Below are 25,023 nucleotides of genomic sequence, written 5' to 3' on the forward strand. Positions count from 1 at the left end.
TAAATGTGTGTAACTAAACCCTCTATTTTTACGTGGATTGTTAGACAGGGGCAACTTATTTTTTTGCAGGCTAGCTGGTAAAAGTGCCGGGAAATTTTTTGTTGGCGATTTGCGTTGCCCTTCCATGTGCACCTTACTGCAAAGGCGAGTTATAAATTAGGATGAATGCCAACTTTTTGTTTAGCTTGTTTGCTGGATTTGGTGTGGGAGACACATTGGACGCCTTTAGCTGCCATTGTGCTTTTGCTGGGCTTCTAATGTGTTCCTGCGCCTTTAGGGAGGCGTGGGCTCCCTCCAAACAAACTGCCCTCAATCTATCCACTGCTATATATGTTATCCAACTTGGAAACTCAAAACTATAAAGTTAGGACTGCAGTTCACAGAGGAGCCTTGATGTAGGCACTGTGGCTTCCACATAGATTTGCAAGAGTGTGAAAAACTAAATCCTCTCTTAACATGGATTGTTGGACAATTTGGTCTTTATTGCAGGCTGGCTGGTAGGCGTGCTGGGAAAATGGTTGTGTGACAATGATGGTTTTACTTGTGATATTCAGATTGCTGGCCCCAGGCTCTGCATACCTCTGTAAGAAGTCATCATAATAATCTCTCTGCATACACTTCGCTGTGATTCGCTTGTATTCTTTTAGCAATCTGCGGATGGTGTCGCTCAGCGCACCGTACAAACAACGCTCTCCATCAAATGTGTTCACCTCACACCGGGCACCTGCAAAACAAAACACGTTCAAAAACGGGAACACTCGCTAGAACATTTGACCCCCCCCCACTCCGCCGCTGAGCCAATCATAAAGCGCAGCAGGGAACCGATTATGAGACCGAAAGGCTTCACTGCCAGTTTCCCTTACCAGGAATGGCGGCGACAGCCCCCGAGAGACGATCCGAAAATCGGCTGGGTTGCCGGCATCACGGGAACCCTGGACAGGCAAGTGTCCTAATATTAAAAAAGTCAGCAGCTACAGTATTTGGGGGTGGGAACACCTCTTTATATGGCGGTAAACCAGAAGTGATGTCAGGTCATCGTTTCCAGGTTACTATAGTGGAGACCCGATCCCAGCTTTCCTCAGGTGTACGACCAGCTGGCGGATGCATGGGCTGGTAGCTCGGGTCTCCTGGTGGGATGGGAAAGCCCGAGCAAGCCTCTGAGGGCGGTGGGAGATCTCCTCCCGCTGCTTGTAATAGTAATTGAGCGGCTAGTTAGCGACTTCAAATGCTAATCACATGAGCCGACCGCCGCCTTTAAAAAGAAAAACGGTCCCGGATTCTCTGTTCTATGCAATATGATAAGCAATACCAATTAATTGTATTCATTTATATTGGAATGTATTTTGTCAAAAATAAAGATTTTAAAGAAAAAAATAAAAATAAAAAACGGTACCGGGATCATGCCTGGAGTTGCATATCATTACGGTACAACCACTTAAATCTGATGACGTTCCAGGCACCTAACTGGTTGGCAAGTGAATTTATCTACCACAACGCATGATTAACATCTAGCAGCCCAGGTAATTTTTTTTTTTAATTTTGTAACGTGTGGGCTCCCTCCCAAAAAAATATGCATTTTTTTGGGCTAGAAAATTACTTAGAACACCGAAAAGGGATATATTTTCTGAATGCACAGGCCCTGGAGAATAAAATGGTGGGGAGAGAGAGCGCGCGAGAGAGAGAGCGCGCGAGAGAGAGAGAGCGCGAGAGAGAGAGAGAGCGCGCGAGAGAGAGAGCGCGAGTGAGAGAGCGCGAGTGAGAGAGCGCGAGTGAGAGAGCGCGAGTGAGAGAGCGCGAGTGAGAGAGCGCGAGTGAGAGAGCGCGAGTGAGAGAGCGCGAGTGAGAGAGCGACGATGTTGCTTCGAGTAAGCAGATACCAAACATGTCAAGGATTTAAACTTCTGCATGCCTGTGAAATGGTGACGATCTGCGCTGCCTCTAAAGCTCCATAGGTGACCTTTAAAGAGCCTTTACAGATTAGAGTTATTTGTGAATTATGGCCCTAGAATTTTTTGCTCTGGCTCCGACACTTCATGTGTGTAGTGCAATCACCGTTTATATACGCATGCTGTACCTACACACGTGTTTGGATCTGCATGTGGTGATGGGGGGGGGGGGGGGTGCTTTTAAACCCCCCCCCCCCCCCCTTTTCTTTTAATGATCCTCATTTTACTCACTTGCCTACCGGGTACTTTCACCCTCTTCCTGCCCAGGACAATTTTCAGCAATGTCACACTTTGAATGACAAATTGTGCAGTTATGCAACACTGTACCCAAATGACATTTTTATTAAAAAAAAATACACACAAATAGAGCTTTCTTTTGGTGGTATTTGATCACTGGGGTTTTTTTTAATTGAACAAATGGAAAAAGACCAAAAACATTTTGAGAAACAAAAAAAAAGAAAAAGAAAAAGAAAAAAAAAAACCCAACCAAAACAAACAATGTTATACAATTTTGCAATTTTGATTATCAGTGCCGTTGTCCCTTTAAACAAAAGCCAGTTATGGGTTCTCTCCTTTTCTAACCAGCTTGTCATTGGACACAGCTGATCACGTGGTAAAGAGCCTCTATGGTTGGCCCTTTACCCCAACCGAATTACTCGGCGGTCACAGAGCGCACCGCATGGGGTATGCGGGCAACGTGATGTCGCCAATAGAGGCCCTTCCGACAAAGTACAGCCCGCCCTGTAGCTGTCAATTGGCTATAGCGGGGGCAGGAAGGGGTTAACGGCCTATTCATACTAGAACGTGGGTGAAACCTACGTTCTATGCATGTTTTACGGCACTGCGTTCAAAACAAATGCAATGCCAAGGACACCCCAAATGCAGGTCGCTAACACAGCGTTTGCCATGATACTTCTGTTCCTTGTGATCCGATGCAGGCAATCTGGTTGAGATAGATAGATATTTTTTTTATTAATTTTTTTTGTAGAGCCTGCACTACTTTTGGTGCAGTACAATTTCAGCCCATTCAAATTAATGGGATGAAAATGCACTGAAATTAAATTGCACATGAAGGTGAGTGTTCCGATTCCTGGTGTGTACCGGCTCTAAATATACTCAACCCCCCCTCCATTTAAAGTGGTTGTAAACCCTTACATATAGGCTGCTTTCACACTGGAGCGGCGGATCTGTTAGCTAGTTTTAGCAGCGCTTTACCGCTGTTTAAGCTGCGCTTTTCGGCTGATAGCGGGGGAGCTTTTAAGCTCCGCTAGCAGCCGAAGAAGAGTTCAAAAGCACCCCGTGCTGCAATACTTCAGAAGCATTGTAGGAGCAGTGTATACAGCGCTCCCAAACCGCCCCAAAGATGCTGCTTGCAGAACTATTTCCCCCCCCCCCATCCTGCAAGCGCACCGTCCCAGCGTGAAAGCGCACAGCCTTTCACACTGGGAGGCATGAGAGACAGTTCTCAGGCGCTATTTTTTAGCACTAAAATGCCTGAAAACTGCCTCAGTGTGAAAGGGGTCATACCGGTGGTAGTGACTAGTCTCGCACTGAATTTCTAAAGCTTGTCTGAGCTGTCACAAAAAAATTTAAATAAAATAAAAAGTTATGCGATATGCTATGCAAAGTTACCAAACCAGACACTCTGCATAGTAAGTACAGAACTGGACCAGCAATTATGAAAACCAGACAGGTGACAACTCTTCTGAACTGTCACATGAAGTATGACCCGGAGGGAAGATTCTTTCTCGACAAAAAGTGGAGTTATCTTGGAGCTCCGCAGGATTTCTATGCATCACATTAGAGATACTTTACTACATAGCACGTCCGGTGGACGTCACCATTTCTATCAGCCTGGGTTCACACCGATGCGATGCACCGCATTTAATTCGCACAGCAATCGCAGCACATTCCTGTGCGAATTACATGCGCTGCGATTTGAGCCATGGATTTGTATGGGTCAAAAATCGCACTGCATTTGCACAAAACAGGAGGAGGGAGGAGGGAGGAGGGAGGAGGAGGTTATGTGGCTTACCATTGGCTAAAAGGTACCGAACCAGTTCCTCATGTCCACAAAGACAAGCGTAATATCTGAAAGACAAAGGAAACAAAGCAAGTCAATGAGAGGGGCTCAGTTTTGGGACAAACCCTAAAAAGGCATCTGTTTTTTTTTTTGTTTTTAAGGTGAAAGTGACAGGTTGTCTTGATAGGAAGATCTCCACCCACAGTTACCTTCTCCATCCATGTAATATGAATGGCCAAATTTCTACATTTTATATCCTACAGACTAAATGTTAAAGTGAAAACTTCAGGCATGTGGGACGTCCCACCCGGTATTGCCCCGCCCCAGATTTTTTTGTTTGTTTTGTTTTTAATTACATAAAATATAATTAGAATATTTTATACAGCATTATCCAAGGTGGTCTGGTGACGTCACAGGACGGTCCTCTTTGTCCGGCACCGATGGGCATTCCTCCAGGACTGAGCATCGCACACCCAATGATAGGAGCCCCTACACTCAGCTCTGGAGAACTGTGTTACCAGATTGCATGATGGTGGCGCCCCCCTAGAGGGGAGTGTAAGCAACTGGCTGAGCTTACAGCCTGAAGAGGACCTCCGGTGGTGGACCATGGGGGGGGGGATTTGGGGGCAGCGCTTCCGCATGGAGAGGGTAAGTAGAGCTTGCACTTTTATTTAATTTTATTTTATTTATACATGGGCTGGGGGGGGAGAGAGGTTCACTTTTCATTAGAGATGCACTGAAATTTCAGAGCCCGAAACATATTGAAAGAAATAGGCGTTTTCTGCATTTTTCCAAAACAGAAAAAAGGTGCCGATAATGACGCAGAAAAGGCACACGATTTCACAGTGCGTTTTTCATAGGTCATGCGACTCAAAAACGTAACATGGTGCGAGGAGGCGTGTTCTTCGTGCGCTTTTTTTAACCAGCAAAAAATGCAGCAAGCAAGATTTTTACCACCACATCGGAAGTGCAAAAAAACCAGTGTGAAAACATAGAATTGAACCCCTTGGCGACAGCCAAACACAAATATGTGGCTTCTTGGTGCTTGGTCCTTAGCGCTGAGGGGCCACATATTTGTGTGAATTGCTGTGCATTCGGCTGTCCCGAGAGTGCGCTTGATGCGCGCTCCTGACACAGTCACCTAACCAATCGGGAGATTTCCGATCGTGTGACCAACGTGACAGCCAATCACAGCGGTCACTTGATTACAAGACCTGCCCAGCCTCCCGGCATCATTAACCTCCTAAAGGGCCAGTAGGCACCGGCGTTAAAGAGATGCATTTTTCTTGCAGTAAAAGGCGATGATAAAATTTAAATGAATATGAAATTTATTGGCCATTATGATACTAAAAAGTATAATATATATATATATATATATATATATATATATATATATATACACACATACACACACACACACACACACACACACACACACACACACACACATACATACAGTATCTCACAAAAGTGAGTACACCCCTCACATTTTCTTCTATCTTTTCATGTGACAACACTGAAGAAATGACACTTGTCTACAATGTAAAGTAGTGAGTGTACAGCTTGTATAACAGTGTAAATTTGCTGTCCCCTCAAAATAACTCAACACACAGCCCTTAACCACTTGCCGCCCACCCACCATCAAATGACGGCTGGCTGATGCGGCTCTCACTCTGGGTTGACGTCATATGACGGCTTCTCAAAACGGCCGCTCCGTGTTGCTAGGACACGGCACGACCCTGATCTCTGTGGCAGTGCAGAAAGCCGAAAAATGGCCTGGGCAGGAAGGGGGTTTAAGTGCCCTGTATTGAGGTGACATCACGGAGCTGGTGGATATTAGAGACCTTGTCCTCCTCCACCTTCCATTTGAGGATGCCCCACAGATGCGCAATAGGGTTTAGGTCTGGAGACATGCTTGGCCAGTCCATCACCTTTACCCTCATCTTCTTTAGCAAGGCAGTGGTCGTCTTGGAAGTGTGTTTGGGGTGGTTATCATGTTGGAATACTGCCCTGCGGCCCAGTCTCTCAAGGGAGGGGGATCATGCTCTGCTTCAGTATGTCACAGTACATGTTGGCATTCATGGTTTCCTCAATGATCTGTAGCTCCCCAGTGCCGGCAGCACTCATGCAGCCCCAGACCATGACACTCCCACCACCATGCTTGACTGTAGGCAAGACACACTTGTCTTTGTACTCCTCACCTGGTTAACGCCACACACGCTTGTCACCATCTGAACCAAATAAGTTTATCTTGGTCTTATCAAACCCCAGGACATGGATCCAGTAATCCATGTCCTTAGTCTGCTTGTCTTCAGCAAACTGTTTGTGGTCTTTCTTGTGCATCATCTTTAGAAGAGACTTCCTTCTGGGACAACAGCCATGCAGACCAATATGATGCAGTGTGCGGTGTATGGTTTGAGCCAGGGGTAGGCAACCTCGGCCCTCCAGCTGTGGTGAAACTACAAGTCCCATGAGACATTGCAAGACCCTGACAATCACAGGCAGAGGGCAGAGACATGATGGCATTTGTAGTTTCACCACAGCTGGAGTGCTGAGGTTGCCTTCCCCTGGACTGAGCACTGAAAGGCTGACCCCCCCCCCCCCCCCCCCAACCTCTGCAGCAATGCTGGCAGCACTCATACATCTATTTCCCAAAGACAACCTCTGGATATGAAGCGGAGCACGTGACCTCAACTTGTATGGTCGACCATGGCGAGGCCTGTTCTGAGTGGAACCTGTCCTGTTAAAAAGCTGTATGGTCTATGCCACCGTGCTGCAGCTCAGTTTCAGGGTCTTGCCAATCTTCTTATAGCCTAGGGCCATCTTTATGTTGAGAAATAATTTGTTTTTTCAGCTGCTCAAAGGAGTTCTTTGCCATGAAGAACTTCCAGTGACCAGTATGAGAGAGTGAGAGCGATAATACTAAATTTAACACACCTGCTCCCCATTTACACCTGAGACCTTGTAACACTAACGAGTCACATGACACCGGGGAGGGAAAAATGGCAATTAGGACATTTTCACTTAGGGGTGTACTCACTTTAGTTGTTGTACAAGCTGAACATTCACTACTTTACATTGTAGCAAAGTGTCATTTCTTCAGTGTTGTCACATGAAAAGATAGAATAAAATATTTACAAAAACGTGAGGGGTGTACTTACTTTTGTGACATACTGTATTTTCTTTGTAAAACTGTCATTTCTGTTTTTGGCCAAGTACATCCCGAATTTTCAGCACCTACATTCCCATTCGTTGCACCTCTACTTTTCACTGTGAGCATGCTGTAAAAACATTCAATATAAAAAGGAGGCACCTACAAGGGAGTACTGTCCCACTTGTCTCGGACGTTTAGTTCCACGTCTCTCTGCTCCACAAGGTATCTGCAGACAATAACAACAAAAAATAAATAAAGAGAATTAACGTCACAGAAAACTGAGAAGGTCGGGAAGAGAGGCAGACGCCAATATTGGGGGCAGAAGGGGTCACTGCAGACCGTGCCACCGGGGATTTTATGTCACCGCCTGCCTCCGATAACACTCTGGATGGCGGCCAGGAGAGGAACACACGGATCACCGTGACCTGATATGGACACCATGTCCCAGAAAGCAGAGCATTATGGGGGATGTAGTCTGGCGGCATTACATAAAAGGACACCCCGACTGGAATCATCCGACTATTACACTGCCATGTGACCCAATGACAGAGCTCTGCTATTGTCCCAGCTGGTCCCCTCTATTCCCCAGTCTGGTAGAAGGTTCTTCCGTTACCCTGGAATGGTGCCATCCCCAGCAAACCCAATGACCCTTCCATGCTGGGGGGGGGGGGGGGGGTATGAGGCCTGTGATGGCCCCAGAGAGCCTCCTGTGCAAACATTAAGGCAAAACACAGCAAATACCCACCAAGTAGGTTCCTGTATGATCAGTCCTGATAATTGTCCCCCCAGGTCCAAGTCTAAAGTCAGATCCAGAAAATACTCCTGTGTGTGTGTCAGGGCGGAGTGCCCCCTGGGAAGTACGCTCATTACCGGCCTATGGGAACTCCAGGGGTGTCACTCGCCCCCCGGGGACGTGTCCCCAGTGCGGTGTCACTCCCCCCCTCCCCGGGGACGTGTCCCCAGTGCGGTGTCACTCCCCCCTCCCCGGGGACGTGTCCCCAGTGCGGTGTCACTCCCCCCCTCCCCGGGGACGTGTCCCCAGTGCGGTGTCACTCCCCCCCTCCCCGGGGACGTGTCCCCAGTGCGGTGTCACTCCCCCCCTCCCCGGGGACGTGTCCCCAGTGCGGTGTCACTCCCCCCCCTCCCCGGGGACGTGTCCCCAGTGCGGTGTCACTCCCCCCCCTCCCCGGGGGCGTGTCCCCAGTGCGGTGTCACTCCCCCCCCTCCCCGGGGACGTGTCCCCAGTGCGGTGTCACTCCCCCCCCTCCCCGGGGGCGTGTCCCCAGTGCGGTGTCACTCCCCCCCTCCCCGGGGACGTGTCCCCAGTGCGGTGTCACTCCCCCCTCCCCGGGGACGTGTCCCCAGTGCGGTGTCACTCCCCCCCTCCCCGGGACGTTTCCCCAGTGCGGTGTCACTCCCCCCTCCCCGGGGACGTGTCCCCAGTGCGGTGTCACTCCCCCCTCCCCGGGACGTTTCCCCAGTGCGGTGTCACTCCCCCCCTCCCCGGGACGTTTCCCCAGTGCGGTGTCACTCCCCCCCCCCCCCCGGGACGTGTCCCCAGTGCGGTGTCACTCCCCCCCCCCCCCCCGGGACGTGTCCCCAGTGCGGTGTCACTCCCCCCCTCCCCGGGACGTTTCCCCAGTGCGGTGTCACACCCCCCCCCCCCCCCCCCGGGACGTGTCCCCAGTGCGGTATCACTCCCCCCCTCCCCGGGACGTTTCCCCAGTGCGGTGTCACACTCCCCCCCCCCCCCCCCCCGGGACGTGTCCCCAGTGCGGTGTCACTCCCCCCCTCCCCGGGACGTTTCCCCAGTGCGGTGTCACACTCCCCCCCCCCCCCCCGGGACGTGTCCCCAGTGCGGTGTCACTCCCCCCCTCCCCGGGGACGTGTCCCCAGTGCGGTGTCACACTCCCCCCCCCCCCCGGGACGTGTCCCCAGTGCGGTGTCACACTCCCCCCCCCCCGGGACGTGTCCCCAGTGCGGTGTCACTCCCCCCCCCCCCCCCGGACAGTTCGGTGTCACCCCCCCCCCCCCCCGGGCCGTGTCCCCAGTGCAGTGTCACCCCCTGGTATTTGCCCCCCAGTGCAGTGTCACCCCCAGTGAGTCATATCTCTCTCCCGCTCTCTCTCCTCCAGCAGCCGCCCCTCCCCCGCTCACCGCACTCGGTAGATGTCGCCCTTCCTGCAGCTGCTGAACAGGTCGCTGGTGTCCATCGGCCCGGGCCCGGCGCTGGGCGGAGCGAACGGCTCATTGACCCGGCGGGTTCGGGAAGCAGCGAGCGGAAGCACCGGAGAGGGCGGAGCGAGCGGAGGAGACACACCGAACGGAGAGACAACGAACAGCTGACTGCGGAGATCCCCGCCCCCTGTCTATACCAAACACGCACAGTCCCTCCCCCGAAACAACCCATCACAAACGTAACCACACCCCTTATCTATGCCCAACACACCCCCTACCAATAGAAACACATGCATCCCCGCCCCAGCCAATACAAACACGGCGCTCTTCTCGCGGCCTCGCCTCTCCCAATACAAACCTTCCAATCTCCGATTTACCTGTGCACGCCGCTCACCGCACAACCACGCCCCCTATCCCAGCATCAACACGTCCATCCGCCCACAATCCTGTATCACCAGCGCAGAACAGCCTGGACTCCTCCCAAAGACTCCCTGAACACGCCCCCAACACTGGAGATACCCAGATATGAACAGATAACGCCCCGCCCCCTTCCGTGTGACTTCTGCAAAGTAAACAGGACAGGGGGGTGGGAGAGGTCACATGACTCCCATCACCCATCCAACTCCTAGAGGGGAGACAGAAGACCAATCAACATGTCTGATCAAGGTCACCCTATAGGAAGTGTCGTGGTGGGTTCTCGCCTGCTCCTGCCCTCTATGTACTGAGCTCACCCATGGCCAAGGGACCTCATTCAAATTTTTTAACTCTTTTGCTGCCAGAGCTGTTTTTGCATATTTTTTTTAACCACTTCAGCCCCAGGAGGATTTACCCCCTTAATGACTAGGCCATTTTTTGTAATTTGGCACTGCGTCGCTTTAACTGACAATTGCGCGGTCGTGCGACGCTGTACACAAAGAAAATTGACGTCCTTTTTCCCCCACAAATAGAGCTTTCTTTTGGTGGTATTTGATCACCTCTGCGCTTTATTTTTTATTTTTTGCGCTATAAACAAGAAAAGAGTGAGAGTATACTGGTATTCTCTTGGGGTCTATACCTACTATTATAGCGTTGGAAGGGGGATGCCACCTCTGCACCTTTCTTCAACACTGTGCCATGGCTGACCTTGCCCTGCCGCCGCAGCCATGACCACCTCAGCTCCCGGCGGGGATGGTTTCTCACCCCCCCAATGGCCTCCATTATATTATTTCTGTTATTTATGTTTTTTTTCTACATTTATACCATATTACCTACAGGTAAGAGTGCTAGGACCATGGGCAATGTTCCCTCTCTTCCTGTGTTAACGTACGACCATTAATTCATTATTTATTTATAATTTATTACAGGCATTCCCAGTTGGCTGCTCCTGATGAATGGATGCAATTCCACGAAACGCGTCGAGCTTTTATATTTGATGCCGTATTACAGTATCCATGTTTACATTATGGGTTTTAATTGGTTGAGCCATTCATTTTTTTTATCCTTTTATGTTTGTGCCTATTTTGGGTATACCGCTAATACTAATTTTATCATATGATACATTGTTTACTATGTTATAAATTTTGTACTACGTTATGATGTAATTAATAATCATGTTTTACCTAATTTGTATCAAATTATTGATCTAATTAAATATTTATCAATTATTGTAATATGCCTATTGTTGTCACTACTTAATATTATGTACAATCTACCGAATGTCTCATCTTACCCGAGTGGTGTGTTTCTTATAAAGTCCCAATGCCCCTTTTGTCCCCTTTTTTGCTCCACAGTGCCCAAGAGTGCCACCTTGCAGTGCTGCTTATCAGTGTAACCGATCAGTGCCCATTATTGCCACCCTTCAGTGCCCATTATTGCCACTCATCGGTGCCCATCACTGCCACCCATCAGTGCCCATCACTGCCACTCATCGGTGCCCATCACTGCCACCCATCAGTGCCCATCACTGCCACTCATCGGTGCCCATCACTGCCACCCATCAGTGCCCATCACTGCCACCTATCGGTGCCCATCACTGCCACCTATCGGTGCCCATCACTGCCACCCATCGGTGCCCATCAGTGCCCATCACTGCCACCCATCAGTGCCCATCACTGCTACCCATCGGTGCCCATCACTGCCACCCATCAGTGCCCATCACTGCCACCCATCGGTGCCGCTCTGACTTTAGAAAAGGCTCCTGTACTACTTCAAGGCGACTTGTATCCGACTTGTGCCCATAGACTTTAATGGAAGTCGCCTCCAAGTCGGAGCCTCATCTATATTGATGTGATTTGGATCCGGCATTAAAGGAAGATTACCTAGGCATTCCCTGAAAGTCTTTTCAGAGTCGTATCAAGTAGTACTTAAGCCGCCAGGAAGTCGCCTGGCAAAATCGCACCATAAGATTTTCAGGTCATGGCAGTGTGAACCGAGACTTTAGACTCACTTTAACTGTGCCCGAGCACCTGAAAACGCAATTTCATTAATTTTTTATATATATATATATATATATATAAAGCAAACTCACCCATCCATCCATGTCTCCGTGCTTTATTTAAGAAATCACTATGAAACCCCCCCCCCCCCAGGCATCTCTAGCCTTGGTCATCTTGAGTAAGGGCAGATGATACATGTAACATTTACTTCCTGGAATTCATATGCCCTTAGCTCAGGCATGCGGGCAAGAGGGTGTGCTTAGCTGAGAAAGCCATGAAGACTCCTGGGATGTATGACATCGTTTGGCCTAGGCCAGAAACCAGGAAGTAACTTAAAGCTGTAGTAAACCGCTGAATTTATTATTTTTTTTCTGACCTGCAAGGTAATGTTGAAATGTGCTAGTATGCATTACATACTAGCACATGATGTGAAACTTACCTAAAAACAAAGCCTTCCAGTGATGCGCAGTCACCACTGGAGGCCGCTTCCATCCTCACCTGGTCTTCCTTCCAGGACCGCAGACTACTGCTGTGTGACTGGCCAGAGCAACAGTGATGTAACTCCCTGCACATTGTTGCTCTGGCCAGTCACACAGCCGGAGTCTGCGGTCCTGGAAGGAAGACCAGGTGAAGATGGAAGCGGCCTCCAGTGGTGACTGCGCATCACTGGAAGGCTTTGTTTTTAGGTAAGTTTCACATCATGTGCTAGTATGTAATGCATACTAGCACATTTCAACATTACCTTGCATTTTAACATTAGCATGCGCTCGGAGCCGTTTGCGGCTCAGAGCGCATGCGCCAATGACATCACCGGCTGCATCTACAGTAAGTATGGTTAGGAGATATTTACAGTAGTTATAGGTAAGTTTTATTATAGGCTTACCTATAGGAACAAGTCAGTGATGGGAGTTTACTCCCTCTTTAAGAAATGTAAAAAAAAAAAAAAAAGTTAAAAACTAGTAAAAATAACATACCTTCCTATCTACACTATTTTGCCAAAAGTTTTTGGGTGCCTTTACACACACAAGAACTTTAATGGCATCCCAGTCTTAGTCCGTAGGGTTCAATATTGAGTTGGCCCGCCCTTTGCAGCTATAACAGCTTCAACTCTTCTGGGAAGGCCGTCCACAAGGTTTAGGAGTGTGTCTATGGGAATTTTTGATCATTCTACCAGAAGTGCATTTGTGAGGTCAAGAAGGCCCAGCTCGCAGTCTTCACTCTAATTCATGTCAAAGGTGTTCTATCTGGTTGATGCCAGGACTCTGTGCAGGCCAGTTAAGTCCCTCCACCCCAAACTCGCTCATCCATGTCTTTTTTGGACCTTGGTTTGTGCACTGGTACAAATCATTTGGTAGAGGGGGGTTTACGATGCTGGGTTAGTTTTTAGGGGTTTATCTTGGCTCCTTAGTTCCAATGAAGGGAATTCTTAAGGTGTCAGCATGCCAAGACATTTTGGACAATTTGATGCTCCCAACTTTGTGGGAACAGTTTGGGGATGGCCCCTTCCACTTCCAACATAACTGCGCACCAGTGCACAAAGCAAGGTCCATAAAAACATGGATGAGTGAGTTTGGGGGGGGGGGGGGCAGGAACTTGACTGGCCTGCACAGAGTCCTGACCTCAACCCGATAGAACACTTTTGGGACAAATTAGAGCGGAGACTGCGAGCCAGGTCTTCTCATCCTCACAAACGTGCTTCTGGAAGAATGGTCAAACCTTCCCATAGACCAGGGATATGCAATTAGCGGACCTCCAGCTGTTGCAGAACTACAAGTCCCATGAGGCATAGCGAGACTCTGACAGCCACAAGCATTACACCCTGAGGCAGATGCATGATGGGACTTGTAGTTTTGCAACAGCTGGAGGTCCGCTAATTGCATATCCCTGCCATAGACCAAGGGTCTCAAGCTGACGGCCCTCCAGCTGTTGCAAAAACAACAAGTCCCATGAGGCATTGCAAGGCTGACAGTTACAAGCATGACACCCACAGGCAGAGGCATGATGGGACTTGTAGTTTCGCAACAGCTAGAGGGCCACCAGCTTGCGACCCCCTGCCATAGACACACTCCTAAACCTTGTGGACGGCCTTCCCAGAAGAGTTGAAGCCGATATAGCTGCAAAGGGTGGGCCAACTCAATATGGAACCCTACGGACTAAGACTGGGATGCCAGAAGGATGTATTTGGTTTCTTTGAGCATAAGATTAATCTTCCAATACCTCAGACCCTGGAAGTTGGGCTTTTAGGTATACTGAATGATTGTGTCTCTAGAACTCGAGGGCTCTGATACGTATATTGTTGTTTTATGGAAATAAAGTGATCTTGTTGGACTGGAAGGACGCAAACTCTTTACCGTATTGTTCATGGAGATATACCCAAGTTTAAGTTCATCTATAAAAGTAGGGCGTGCCCTAGGAAATTTACAGAAATATGGCACTGGTTGGAAGTCTCTGAAACATTTTGGGGTGATGTCTTGTCTTCACCACTTGATTGATCAGACTTGACTTCAATATAGTCCGTGGTCCTACATGGATGGTGGGCATTGCTTGGGTAGGCTGCTTTGGTTCTTTAATTTAATTTTCCCATTGGTTATTCCAGGGAACATGGCGCAAATGTTGGGGGGGGGGGGGGGGTGTACCTGGTGTGGGTATGAATGTGTATGTCTGGTTGTATCTGGGGTTCCTGGCACCGTAAATCTCTATAATTTGGCATTAAACACTCCCACCTCCGACCACATTTTTTCTAAGATTGTGTGGAAGCCTGGAGGGGTTTTAATCTCTAAAGCCCCATACACACTATTAGATTTTCTGCAGATTTTTGTCTTCAGATTTACCAAAACCATGTAGTGGAAGGGCCTGCCTGATTGCATACAAATTGAAACTCTTAGCCCTTGTACACACGGTCGGAGATTCCGACAACCAAATCCGTCGGATTTTGTCCGACGGATTTTGTCCGAAACTGTTGCATACACACGGTCAGACAAAGTTGTCGGAAAATCCGACGTGATGACGTTATTTCGTTACGACGGGACTACGTTCAGGCTAGTAGCCAATAGCTTTGGTGTAGGAATTTGATCTGAGCATGCGTGGCACTTTGTCCGATAAGAATTCTCTACACATGATCGGAGCATTTTGTCGGAAAATTTTACCAACAAGTTGTAAAACTTGGTCCGTCGGATATTCCGACGGAAACAGTCCGATGGAGACCACACACAGTCGGAATATCCGACAAAACGATCCGATCGGACACATTCCGTCGGAATCTCCGACCGTGTGTACAAGGGCTAAAGGTTTGACCTCATATTATATGGTTTTGGTAAATCTGAAGACAAAAATCTGCAGAAAATCTGATAGTGTGTATGGGGCTTTATAATTAAGTTTATTCAAATATGCCATATCTATGTTTACTGGTTTTATCTACATACTTTGCCTTATATCTATGGTACTTGTGTATATTGTTCTTGTGTTGTGTTTATGAAAAAATCGAAATAAATAAACACTAGACATGTGCGGTTTCTTTCATTCCAAATTAAAATTCGGATGAATTTTTGTTATTCGGAAATTCTGATGTATCCGAACTTCCAAATTTGATTAGTACAGAATCTTAAATAACAGGAAAAAAAAATTCGGACGAATTTTCAAATTCGAATAGTTTTCAAATACTTTTCGATTAGTTTTCAAATTCGAAAACTTTTTGAATTCGAATAGTTTTCCAATTTCCAAAGAGAATAAAATAGAAGAGAAAATAAAGGAATAGAATATATATTTTTTTCTTCTATTCTATCCCTTTATTTTCTATTCTAATTTATTCTTTTTGGAAATTGGAAAAATAGTTGAATTCGAAAACTATTTGAAAAAAACATTTCAAATTCGAAAACTATTGGAAATTGATTCGAAAACTTTTCAAATTCGAATAGTTTTCCAATTTCCAAAGAGAATAAAATAGAATATAAAATAAAGGAATAGAATAAAAAAATTCTATTCTATTCCTTTATTTTCTATTCTATTCTTTTTGGAAATTTGAAAACTATCTGAATTCGAAAACTATTGGAAAACTATTCAAAATTGATTCGAAAACTTTTCGAATTCGAATAGTTTTCCAATTTCTAAAGAGAATAAAATAGAATAGAAAATAAAGGAATAGAATATAATTTTTTTCTATTCTATTCCTTTATTTTCTATTTTATTCTTTTGGAAATTGGAAAACTATCTGAATTGGAAAACTATTCGAAAAGCAATTCGAATTGGAAAACTATTCGAAATTGGTTTCGAAAACTTTTTGAATTCGATTAAAAAAAACGAATAAACAAAACTAATTCCGAAATCGAATTAAACAAATTTAACTAAAATAATTTATGTAAATAATGAATCAAAATGAAACAAAACAATTTTTTTTGTTCTGCACACGTCTAATAAGCACCTTTCAAATAAAATGAAAAAAAGACTGAGATGCCACTTAACCGGTTCCCGACCAGCGCACGCCGATGTACGTCGACAGAATGGCACGGGCAGGCATATTGGCGTACAGGTACGTCCAATCTTCAATGCCGCCCTGCCATTGGGAGCGCGCCGCCGGCGGCACGCTCCCGCGCTGGTTGGGACCCCCGTGAGTCCGGTTGCCGGACCCGCGGACTCGATCGCCACGGGCATACCCGCGATCGTCTCACGGGACGGCTGAATGGAGGAAATGCCGTGTAAACAGCATTTCTCCATTCTGCCTAGCAACTAGTGACGCTGATCTCTGCTCCATGTGATTGGAGCAGAGATCAATGTTCACTAAATGAAAGCCCAACCCCCCCACAGTTAGTAACACACCCCTAGGAACACTTAACCCCTACACTGCCACCCACTGGTTAACCCCTTCACTGCCAGTGTCATTTACACAGGAATCACTGCATTTATATAGCAGTGATTACTGTATAAATGACAATGGTCCCAAAAATGTGTCAAAAATGTCCGATGGGTCCCCCACAATGTCGCAGTCACAATAAAAATCGCTGATCGCCGCCATTACTAGTAAAAAAATAAATAATAAAAAATTAATAATAAAAATGCTATAAAACTATCCCTATTTTGTAAATGCTATAACTTTTGCGCAAACCAATCAATAATCGCTTATTGCGATTTTTTTTTACCAAAAATATGTAGAAGAATACGTATCGGCCTAAACTGAGGGAAAAAAATGTTTTTTTATATATTTTTGGGGATATTTATTATAACAAAAAGTAAAAAATAATGCGTTTTTTTTCAAAATTGTCGCTCTATTTTTGTTTATAGCGCAAAAAATAAAAACCGCAGGGGTGATCAAATACCACCAAAAGAAAGCTCTATTTGTGGGGAAAAAAAAGGACGTCAATTTTGTTTGGGAGCCACGTCGCACGACCGCGCAATTGTCAGTTAAAGCGACGCAGTGCCGAATCGCAAAAAGTGGTCTGGTCTTTGACCAGCAAAATGGTCCGGTCTGTAAGTGGTTAAGTTCATGTAAAGGCAGGTGTATTTAGGCTGTTTTTAGGCTGGTAATATAGTATATTTAATAAAGCTAGCAGAATAAGGATTAAAAATAGTTCATGTTGATTGGGAGGAGTTCAGTTCTGCTTTCAGATGAATTCACAGGTCCACTTTTTAAAAAGAAAACAACAAAAAAGTACAAAGTTAGGCCAACATCACACAAAGCTAAAAAAATAAAGGAAGGCGTCTCAGATATTTCCTTTTATTCATGTAAATTTGTCAGCGCGGACGGCAATTGAAGACCGTGTCTGGCCAACAGTCAAACAGCAATAGTTTTATTACGCAGTAGTGCACATTCCATCAAAGCTATACACCGACAACGCTATTGTTTCGTGAAGTGAAGGGACGGCCAGGCTTTTACGTACATCCAAAAAAGAAAAGAAAAGAATAGCCGGAAAAAAAAAAAAAATCACACTGATAGCTTTACAAAGAAACAATCTTTTATACGCACTGAAATGCCGTTACACAAATAGAACTCTATTACATCATACTGAGTAATCTGCTATCTTCCAAAACTGCTACACCAGACGTAGGTCATATAAAGCTCTCCAACTGCTGTGGAAATGGTATGGGCCTGGGCGGGGGAGGGGTGGGGGGGGGCACTTGTAGTGTCGTTAAATCTGCAGAACCAAACCTGAACTCTGGACCCTAAAAATCCCGTATTTCACTAGTTTGTGCTTATTGTGCATGTTTTCATCTTGGCTAGAAAGATCACGTCTTAGAGTAGAACTACTGGAAAAAATGAATATTGGAAAAATTGTAAAAATAAATATTGAAACATTTTTAAATTATTTTTTTTTTTTCAACCAAACTTACTATGTAATCATTAATGATGCCGTTTTAATACATGTTGATCCTGCCAGTAAATCAGCTTTTTTTCCTATTTCGTTTACTAGGCCAAGCTGTCCAGTAAAAGTGACAGCTACAAAGGTTGGGACAAACCAGATAGCATTTCTGGTGAGACACCATTGTTGAGCCGTTGCCACCAGAATCCCCAGTTCCATCCAACTGCCGAAACCATTGCAAAGAGAAAGACGATGATGATGAAAAATCTCCTCCAAAGAAGTCAGTATTATTCATGTAAGACTTGTAGCGTTGAGCCTAATTAACTGTCTATGGTGCAGTCTTTCTCTAGCATTTAAAAAAAAAAAATCCCTGTAAAATTTTTGTTACCTGGTGATAACTGCCTGTAATGCCCCATACACACGGTCGGATTTTCCGGCTGAAAATGTGCGATCGGATCATGTTGTCGGAAAATCCCATTCCCTGCAACTGTCGCTTTTACTAGACAGCTTGGCCTGGTAAGGGACGTAGGAAAATAACAGACTAATGCCCCATACACACAGTCGGACATTCCGACCACAAAATCTGTTGGATTTTTCTAAAGGATTTTGGCCACACAACGGATTGTTGCATACACACGGTCACACAAAGTTGTTGGAAAATCCGATCGTTCTGAACGAGGTGACGTCAAACACGTACGTCGGGCCTATAAACGGGCCAGTAGCCAATAGCTTTCGTCTCTTCGTTTATTCTGAGCATGCGTGGCACTTTGTCCGTCGGAATTGTCTACACACGATCGGAATTTATGCGATCGGATTTTGTTGTCGGAAAATTTTAGATCCTGCTCTCAAATTTTGTGCGTCGGAAAATTTCTGACGGAAAAAGTCAGATGGAGCCCACACACGGTCGGATTTTCCGGCTGAAAATGTGCGATCGGATCATGTTGTGGGAAAATCTGACCATGCGTGGGCTCCGTCTGACTTTTTCCGTCGGAAATTTTCCGACGCACAAAGTTTAAGAGCAGGATCTAAAATAATGTTGAGCCTAATTAACCATCTATGGTGCAGACTTTTACTAGCAATATTTTATTTAATTTTTTTTAAATAATCCCTGTTAAATTTTTATTACATGACCATCTCGCCGTTAAATCTGTTATTTTCCTACTTCCCTTAACAGACCTAGCTGTCCAGTAAAAGTGACAGTTGCAGAGGTTGGGACAAACCATATGACACGTCTGGTGAGACACCATTGGTGAGATGTTGCCGCCAGTTGGGCAGCACAGTGGTGTAGTGGTTAGCACTCTCACCTAGCAGTAAGAAGGGTCGCTGGTTCAAATCCCAACCACGACACTACCTGCCTGGAGTTTGCATGTTCTCCCTGTGCCTGCGTGGGTTTCCTCCAGGTACTCCGGTTTCCTCTCACAATCCAAAGACATGCAGGTAGGTTAATTGGCTTCTGTCTAAAATTGGCCCTAGTATATGAATGGGGACCTAGGATTGTGGGCTCCTTGGGGGTAGGGACCGATGTGAGTGTGCAATGTACAGGGATAGGGACAATTGTAGACACCTCACTCAGGTTGAACTGGATGGACTGGTGTCTTTATTCAACCTTACTAACTATGAAACTATGAAGAATCCTAAGTTTCACCCAACTGCTGTAATTATTGCAGGGCCAAACTATGGCGTCACACTTCCCCATAATGTAAAACGTTTATTACTTGACGATCTTGCCAGTAATTCTGTTATTTTCATACTTCCCTTACCAAACCAAGCTATCCAGTAAAAATGACATCTACAGAAACTGGGACAAACCAAGTAGCACTTCTGGTGAGGTACCATTGGTGAGACGTTGCCACCAGAATCCCAAGTTCCATCCAACTGCCATAATTATTGCAAGGCCAAAAGATAGTGTCACACTTCTCCATAATGTGGAAAGAACAGATAAACGTCTCCTCTAAAGAAGTTAGTATCATTCATATAATATTTGTATCGCTGAGCCTCCACCCTCAACTTTGTGTTGGGTATAAAGCGGTGTTCCAGCCGCGATTTTATTTTCTTTTTTAAAAAGTCAGCAGCTACAAACACTGTAGCTGCTGACTTTAAATAAGGACACTTACCTGTCCAGGGAGCCCGCGATGAAAAGTTTTAAAAGTCGGTGGAACTCTGCTAAGCTCTGCAGCCACACAGTCCAACAAGGTGGATCTCGTAGCTATGGGCACTATATGGGTATAAGTCATAGGAACTTTAAAGAAGGTGGATCAAAAAACTAGTCGCAAAGACTTTAAAACTCCTAAGGTTTCAAGGCTTTGATTGGTCACGAAGTGAAAGTGATAATATTTTTTTACACAGTTTGCACAGCTGCTATCTAGGGATTGCTAGAGCTGTGCCATACAGCACAAAGAATCTTCAAGGAGCCTGTATGCACAGGTACTCCTAAATAGGATAGAAAGAGGAATGGCTTTAATTACTTTAAGTTCTGCAGCCATACAGCCCAGCATGGTGGATCACATAGCTTTTGGCACTATATGGGTATAAGTCACAGGGACTTTAAACTCCCACTGTTCCAAGGCTTTGATTGGTCACAAAGGGAAAGTGACAATAGATTTTTACACAGTTTGCACAGCTACCATCTATGGATTGCCAGAGAGCTGTGACATTCGGCAGAAAGTAGCTTCAAGAAGCCTCTATGCACAACTACTCTTATCACGAGTGAATTGTCCGGCGTACTTAGTCCGCCGAAACGCATTTCAGCGGACAATTCGATCGTATGTGGGCTTCAGCGGACTTTTCCAGCGTAAAGTCTGGCGGACTTAGAAAGTAGTTTTGCACTCCAATCTTTCCGCCGGACTTGGGTTTCAGCGGACAATACGTTCATGAGTATGCTAGTCCGGCGGACTAAGAATGACGCATGCTCAGAAGCAAGTACGAAAAAGGAAGCTATTGGCTATTGGCTATTGAACTTCCCTTTTCTAGTCCCGTCGTACGTGTTGTACGTCATCATGCTAGCAAGTGCCGGACTTTCTGTGTGTCCAAGTCCGTTTGGTAGAAAGTCCGCCGGACTATCCGCCGGATTGTTTGCCGGACTAAGTACGCCGGGCAATTCGCTCGTGTGTACGCGGCATAAGATAAAAAAATGAATGGCATGGGTCACTTTAAGCCTCTGCAGCCATACAGCCCAGCAAGGTGGATCACAAAACTATGGGCACTATATGGGTGTAAGTTACGGGGACTTTAAAACTCTCACTTTTCCAAGGCTTTGATTGGTCACAAAGGGAACGTGACAATATATTTTTACAGTTTGTACAGCTTCTATCTAAGGATTGTCAGAGTGATGTGACATGCGGTACAAAGTAGCTTCAAGAAGCCTCAATGCACAGGTACTCCTAGATAGGATAGAAAAAGAAATGGCATTGATCACTTAAAGGTCTGCAGCCATACAACCCAGCAAGGTGGATCACAAAACTATGGGCACTATATGGGTAAAAGCCACAGGGACTTTAAAACTCTCGCTGTTCCAAGGCTTTGATTGGCCGCAAAGGGAACATGATGATAGATTTTTACACAGTTTGCACAGCTGCTATCTAGGGATTGCTAGAGAGCTGTGATATGCGGCACAAAGTAACTTCAAGGAGGCTCTATGGACAGGTACTCCTAGATAGGATAGAGAGAGCAATGGCATTGATCACTTTAAGCTCCATGGCCACACAGCCCAGCAAGGTCACAAAACTACAGGCACTATATAGGTAGAAGTCACAGGGACTTTAAAACTCCTACTGTCCCAAGGCTTTGATTGGCTACAAGTCTAACAGTAGTCTTAGCACTAGATTTTCAGTAAAGGATTACAGGAATAAGCGCAGGTTGGAGCCACAATGGGTGATATTCTGCTTCTTTAAGATGGTCATGTAACAACACACCAGCTCAATGCTTGCAGGGATTATGGAAAGAATACTAGAGTAAAATCTATATGATGATTCTTTACATGGACTAGCATCATTTAGACAATCACATGACCTCAACTGTACCAAAAGTAATGTTGCTTGCAAATGTTCTAAAGATGATGGTGCAATGGACCCCCTAAGGTGTAAGCTACACTGTAGCATGCTGCTGCCATTAACCGAGCGCCATTGTTGCACTTGCATGAGCAATAATGGCTTCATATAGCTTACATCATAGCACATTGGTCTTTACCATCACATAACAGGTCTTCTGCAATTGCATACAAATTACTGGTGCATCTACAAAGGGTCTATGTAGTTTAGGCGTGTAGGTGCAAAGACCAAGGAGATGTTTACAGCACTGAAGCAGACCTGCTCACCATCTACGTGTCGGCCCTCATAGGTAAAAAATAATCCCTCAGACCAGGAAACTCTTTTGTAGCTACCCTGTACCCTGTTTTTTTTTTTTTTCTTTTTTTTACATTTTTCATAAATTGCCCAGTGGACTTGGTACCAAGCTATAAGGACACAAACTACATACGGTTGGCATAGCAAGGCAGAACAATGGAGGCGGTCTGTGCGTTTAAAAGCGATGCCAGTCCTACATCGCCACAGGGGAGAAAATGTACAATGCCTAATCTAAAACAACGCTCTGTCCAGCCAAGGCTGCTCTGAAAAGGGTCTGGCAGATAGTATTACGCTGGTGAGCCGACTCTGAATTTAATCTTTGGAAGAGTAAAGTGCAATCATATTAAACACTGTAAACCGCGGACCAGCTTATGAGTAGTCACTGACACTGTGTGCTCTATCTAGACTTCTGTGCTGCTACAGATCGACAAACTCCATTTTTTTTTTGTTAGTCCCAGCATCTGGGGTTTGGTAAAATGACGCATCCCGAAGGTGCCCCACGGCCAATAAAAGTTCTGCCTACAGACCGGGCTGTCGCTGGCCTTTATAAGTGGGTGTCCTCCTCCATAGCTTCATTCTCTTCTTTGTCAGGCTTGTTTATTAGGGTTTCCCAGCCATCCGCCTGGTGTGCGGTGCCACCGTTGATGCTCGCCTTCTTCTCTTGCATCTCTGACTGTCCGTCCATCGCCACGTCCAGGGTGGGATTATCATGGCAGCCATTCTCCACGAAATGCAGCTCCTTGGAAAGACAATAAAGAGGAATATGGAGTAAATAAAACGATGTTTTAAATGAATAATTGCGCTAATATTAACCTACTAATATTGCACAGTGTACCACCAAATTAAGTGAATAATACTGAACGTATAGTAACCATACAAAATATAAGAAATATATAAAATATATAAAATTCCTTCTGTGTAATGGTAATAATAGAGCAAACTTTTGCCACAGGTAAAAGAATATCACATTCCACTGTGTACAAACCAAAGTCTCTGCCAATAAATTCACATATGTGGGACTAGATAATCTTGATCCAATCTTTAAGTCTGAGTTCCTGCAATTCCTGATCCTGAGCCTTATGTTGACCTTGATATTGACCTGGCTTTCTTTTACCATGTTTTTTATTGAAGATTTTCCAAAACAAAAGAAATTAAGGAATCAAATAAAACATTTTCAGGTTACTGTCAATAGTATATACAATATATATGCAAAAAAACGGTAACGGATATGTCACCCACACAACTAGACACCCCAATGGGAAGAGGCTGTGTCCAGGTGGGAGCATAGCCGATCATCACTTCTAGGTATGTTTCTTATTTTCTTTTATGATATTGACCTGGCATTAACCAGACCTGCTTCTTTATTATCCTTATCAGTCTATGTTTGCTGCCCATCTCAGTTTCAACCTCGGCCTGGACTTCTGACCAAGATTTTGCCTATTGACTCTACCTACACATCTGGAGGCAGGTGCAGTCTATTTTCTCCACTGTAGGTGGCGCTCGACTGCAGCAGCATTGCAGATTGAAGGGAAGTCAAGAGGAACATGGTTCCTCTATGGTTTTTCTGGGTCACTGGGAAAGCTATCTGATTGGATGCTTACGCTCTATGTGACGCTGACAGCCATCTTCGGCCAGGCAGAGCCTACCTAAGGCCCTGGTTCCAAGGCTTGGCTCGCATTCATGTGTGGGTAGTGTAACAACAGGTTAGCAGTTTGACAAGGACAGTGATTAGCATCAGTGAGAAAGTCCAGAGGAATAGAGAAAAGATAGGGACATGCGACACCTCCCCATTTGGCTCTGGACCGACCAGTCCGTATTCTGCCCCTCAAGACAGATGCTGTTACCCCATCTGAGACCTGGTCTGCTACTCATTGCTGTTGCAGTCTTTGAGTGTTCCCAGTCAGGCGCCTTCCTGCTGGGATTGTTGTGAATTGTTGAACATTACATTAAATACAAATTCTATTCTCTGCAACTGGACTCTGAGTGTTTACTGCTGCCGCACCACACTGTACTTCCCCACATGTTGCCAACCTTAGCCCATTTCTGACCTTAATTCTGCCCATGACATGGTCCCTTCCTGTTCATGTGTTACCGAACCTGGCTTATGACCCCACTCCACTCTTTACTGAACTTGGTGTATCCTGGGTACCCTATCCAACGCTCCCAAGTTCCAATCTTCAGTTCCAATCTCCTGGTACCGTACTTGTGCCCTTCCCCCAACCTCGCAGACCCTGTCTCAGCTTCCAAGGGAGCTTGGATGGGAGTTTTGCAAGAGACCACCTCGCCATCTCAGGCTCATAACCCAGGTACATGCTAGTATCAGATTTGGGTACCATTTTCAGTGCTGCAAATCTTTGATTTTTAATATTTGTTGAAAATAAAACATATCATTTGATGTATTCCTATGTTTGTGTAAGTGTGTGGTTCATCTTTGTAGCACCTGAAAAGTCCCTATATTGAGTCTGCTATCTACAGTATATACAGTGAATTGGGATGCGGCGCTTTTATCCCAGGGGCTGGTTCAAACTAACATTTGGTATCAATGCTGTCATGATTACTTAAAAGAAAACCAAGGGTTTTGTTAATTGCCTGTTTACCCACTTCTCGACCGCCTCTCGCAGATATACTGCGGCAGAAGGGCATGTACCGGCAGAATCACGTACCTGTATGTTGCCCTT

The 25,023-nt window shown here is 45.8% G+C and overlaps 2 protein-coding genes across 2 annotated transcripts in view; both read right to left on the reverse strand.

The window, feature by feature from the left end:
- ABTB1 (ankyrin repeat and BTB domain containing 1) overlaps nucleotides 1-9,491 on the reverse strand; it is a 64,006-nt gene extending 54,515 nt beyond the window's left edge. Inside the window, 4 exon segments of the mRNA XM_077451729.1 lie at nucleotides 580-724; nucleotides 3,982-4,037; nucleotides 7,287-7,349; nucleotides 9,281-9,491. Of these exon segments, the coding sequence (XP_077307855.1) occupies nucleotides 580-724; nucleotides 3,982-4,037; nucleotides 7,287-7,349; nucleotides 9,281-9,336 (320 nt within the window). The 5' untranslated portion in view covers nucleotides 9,337-9,491.
- A 7,917-nt stretch (nucleotides 9,492-17,408) lies between these two features.
- The window catches only part of PODXL2 (podocalyxin like 2), a 47,149-nt gene continuing 39,534 nt past the window's right edge, over nucleotides 17,409-25,023 (reverse strand). Inside the window, exon 9 of the mRNA XM_077451731.1 lies at nucleotides 17,409-23,084. Coding sequence (XP_077307857.1) covers nucleotides 22,890-23,084 — 195 coding nt within the window. The 3' untranslated portion in view covers nucleotides 17,409-22,889. The remainder of the gene's footprint in view (nucleotides 23,085-25,023) is intronic.

This window comes from Lithobates pipiens, unplaced genomic scaffold, assembly GCF_037356315.1.
Source record: "Lithobates pipiens isolate NorthernLeopardFrog02 unplaced genomic scaffold, aLitPip1_a1.2 Scaffold_23, whole genome shotgun sequence".
NCBI lineage: Eukaryota > Metazoa > Chordata > Amphibia > Anura > Ranidae > Lithobates > Lithobates pipiens.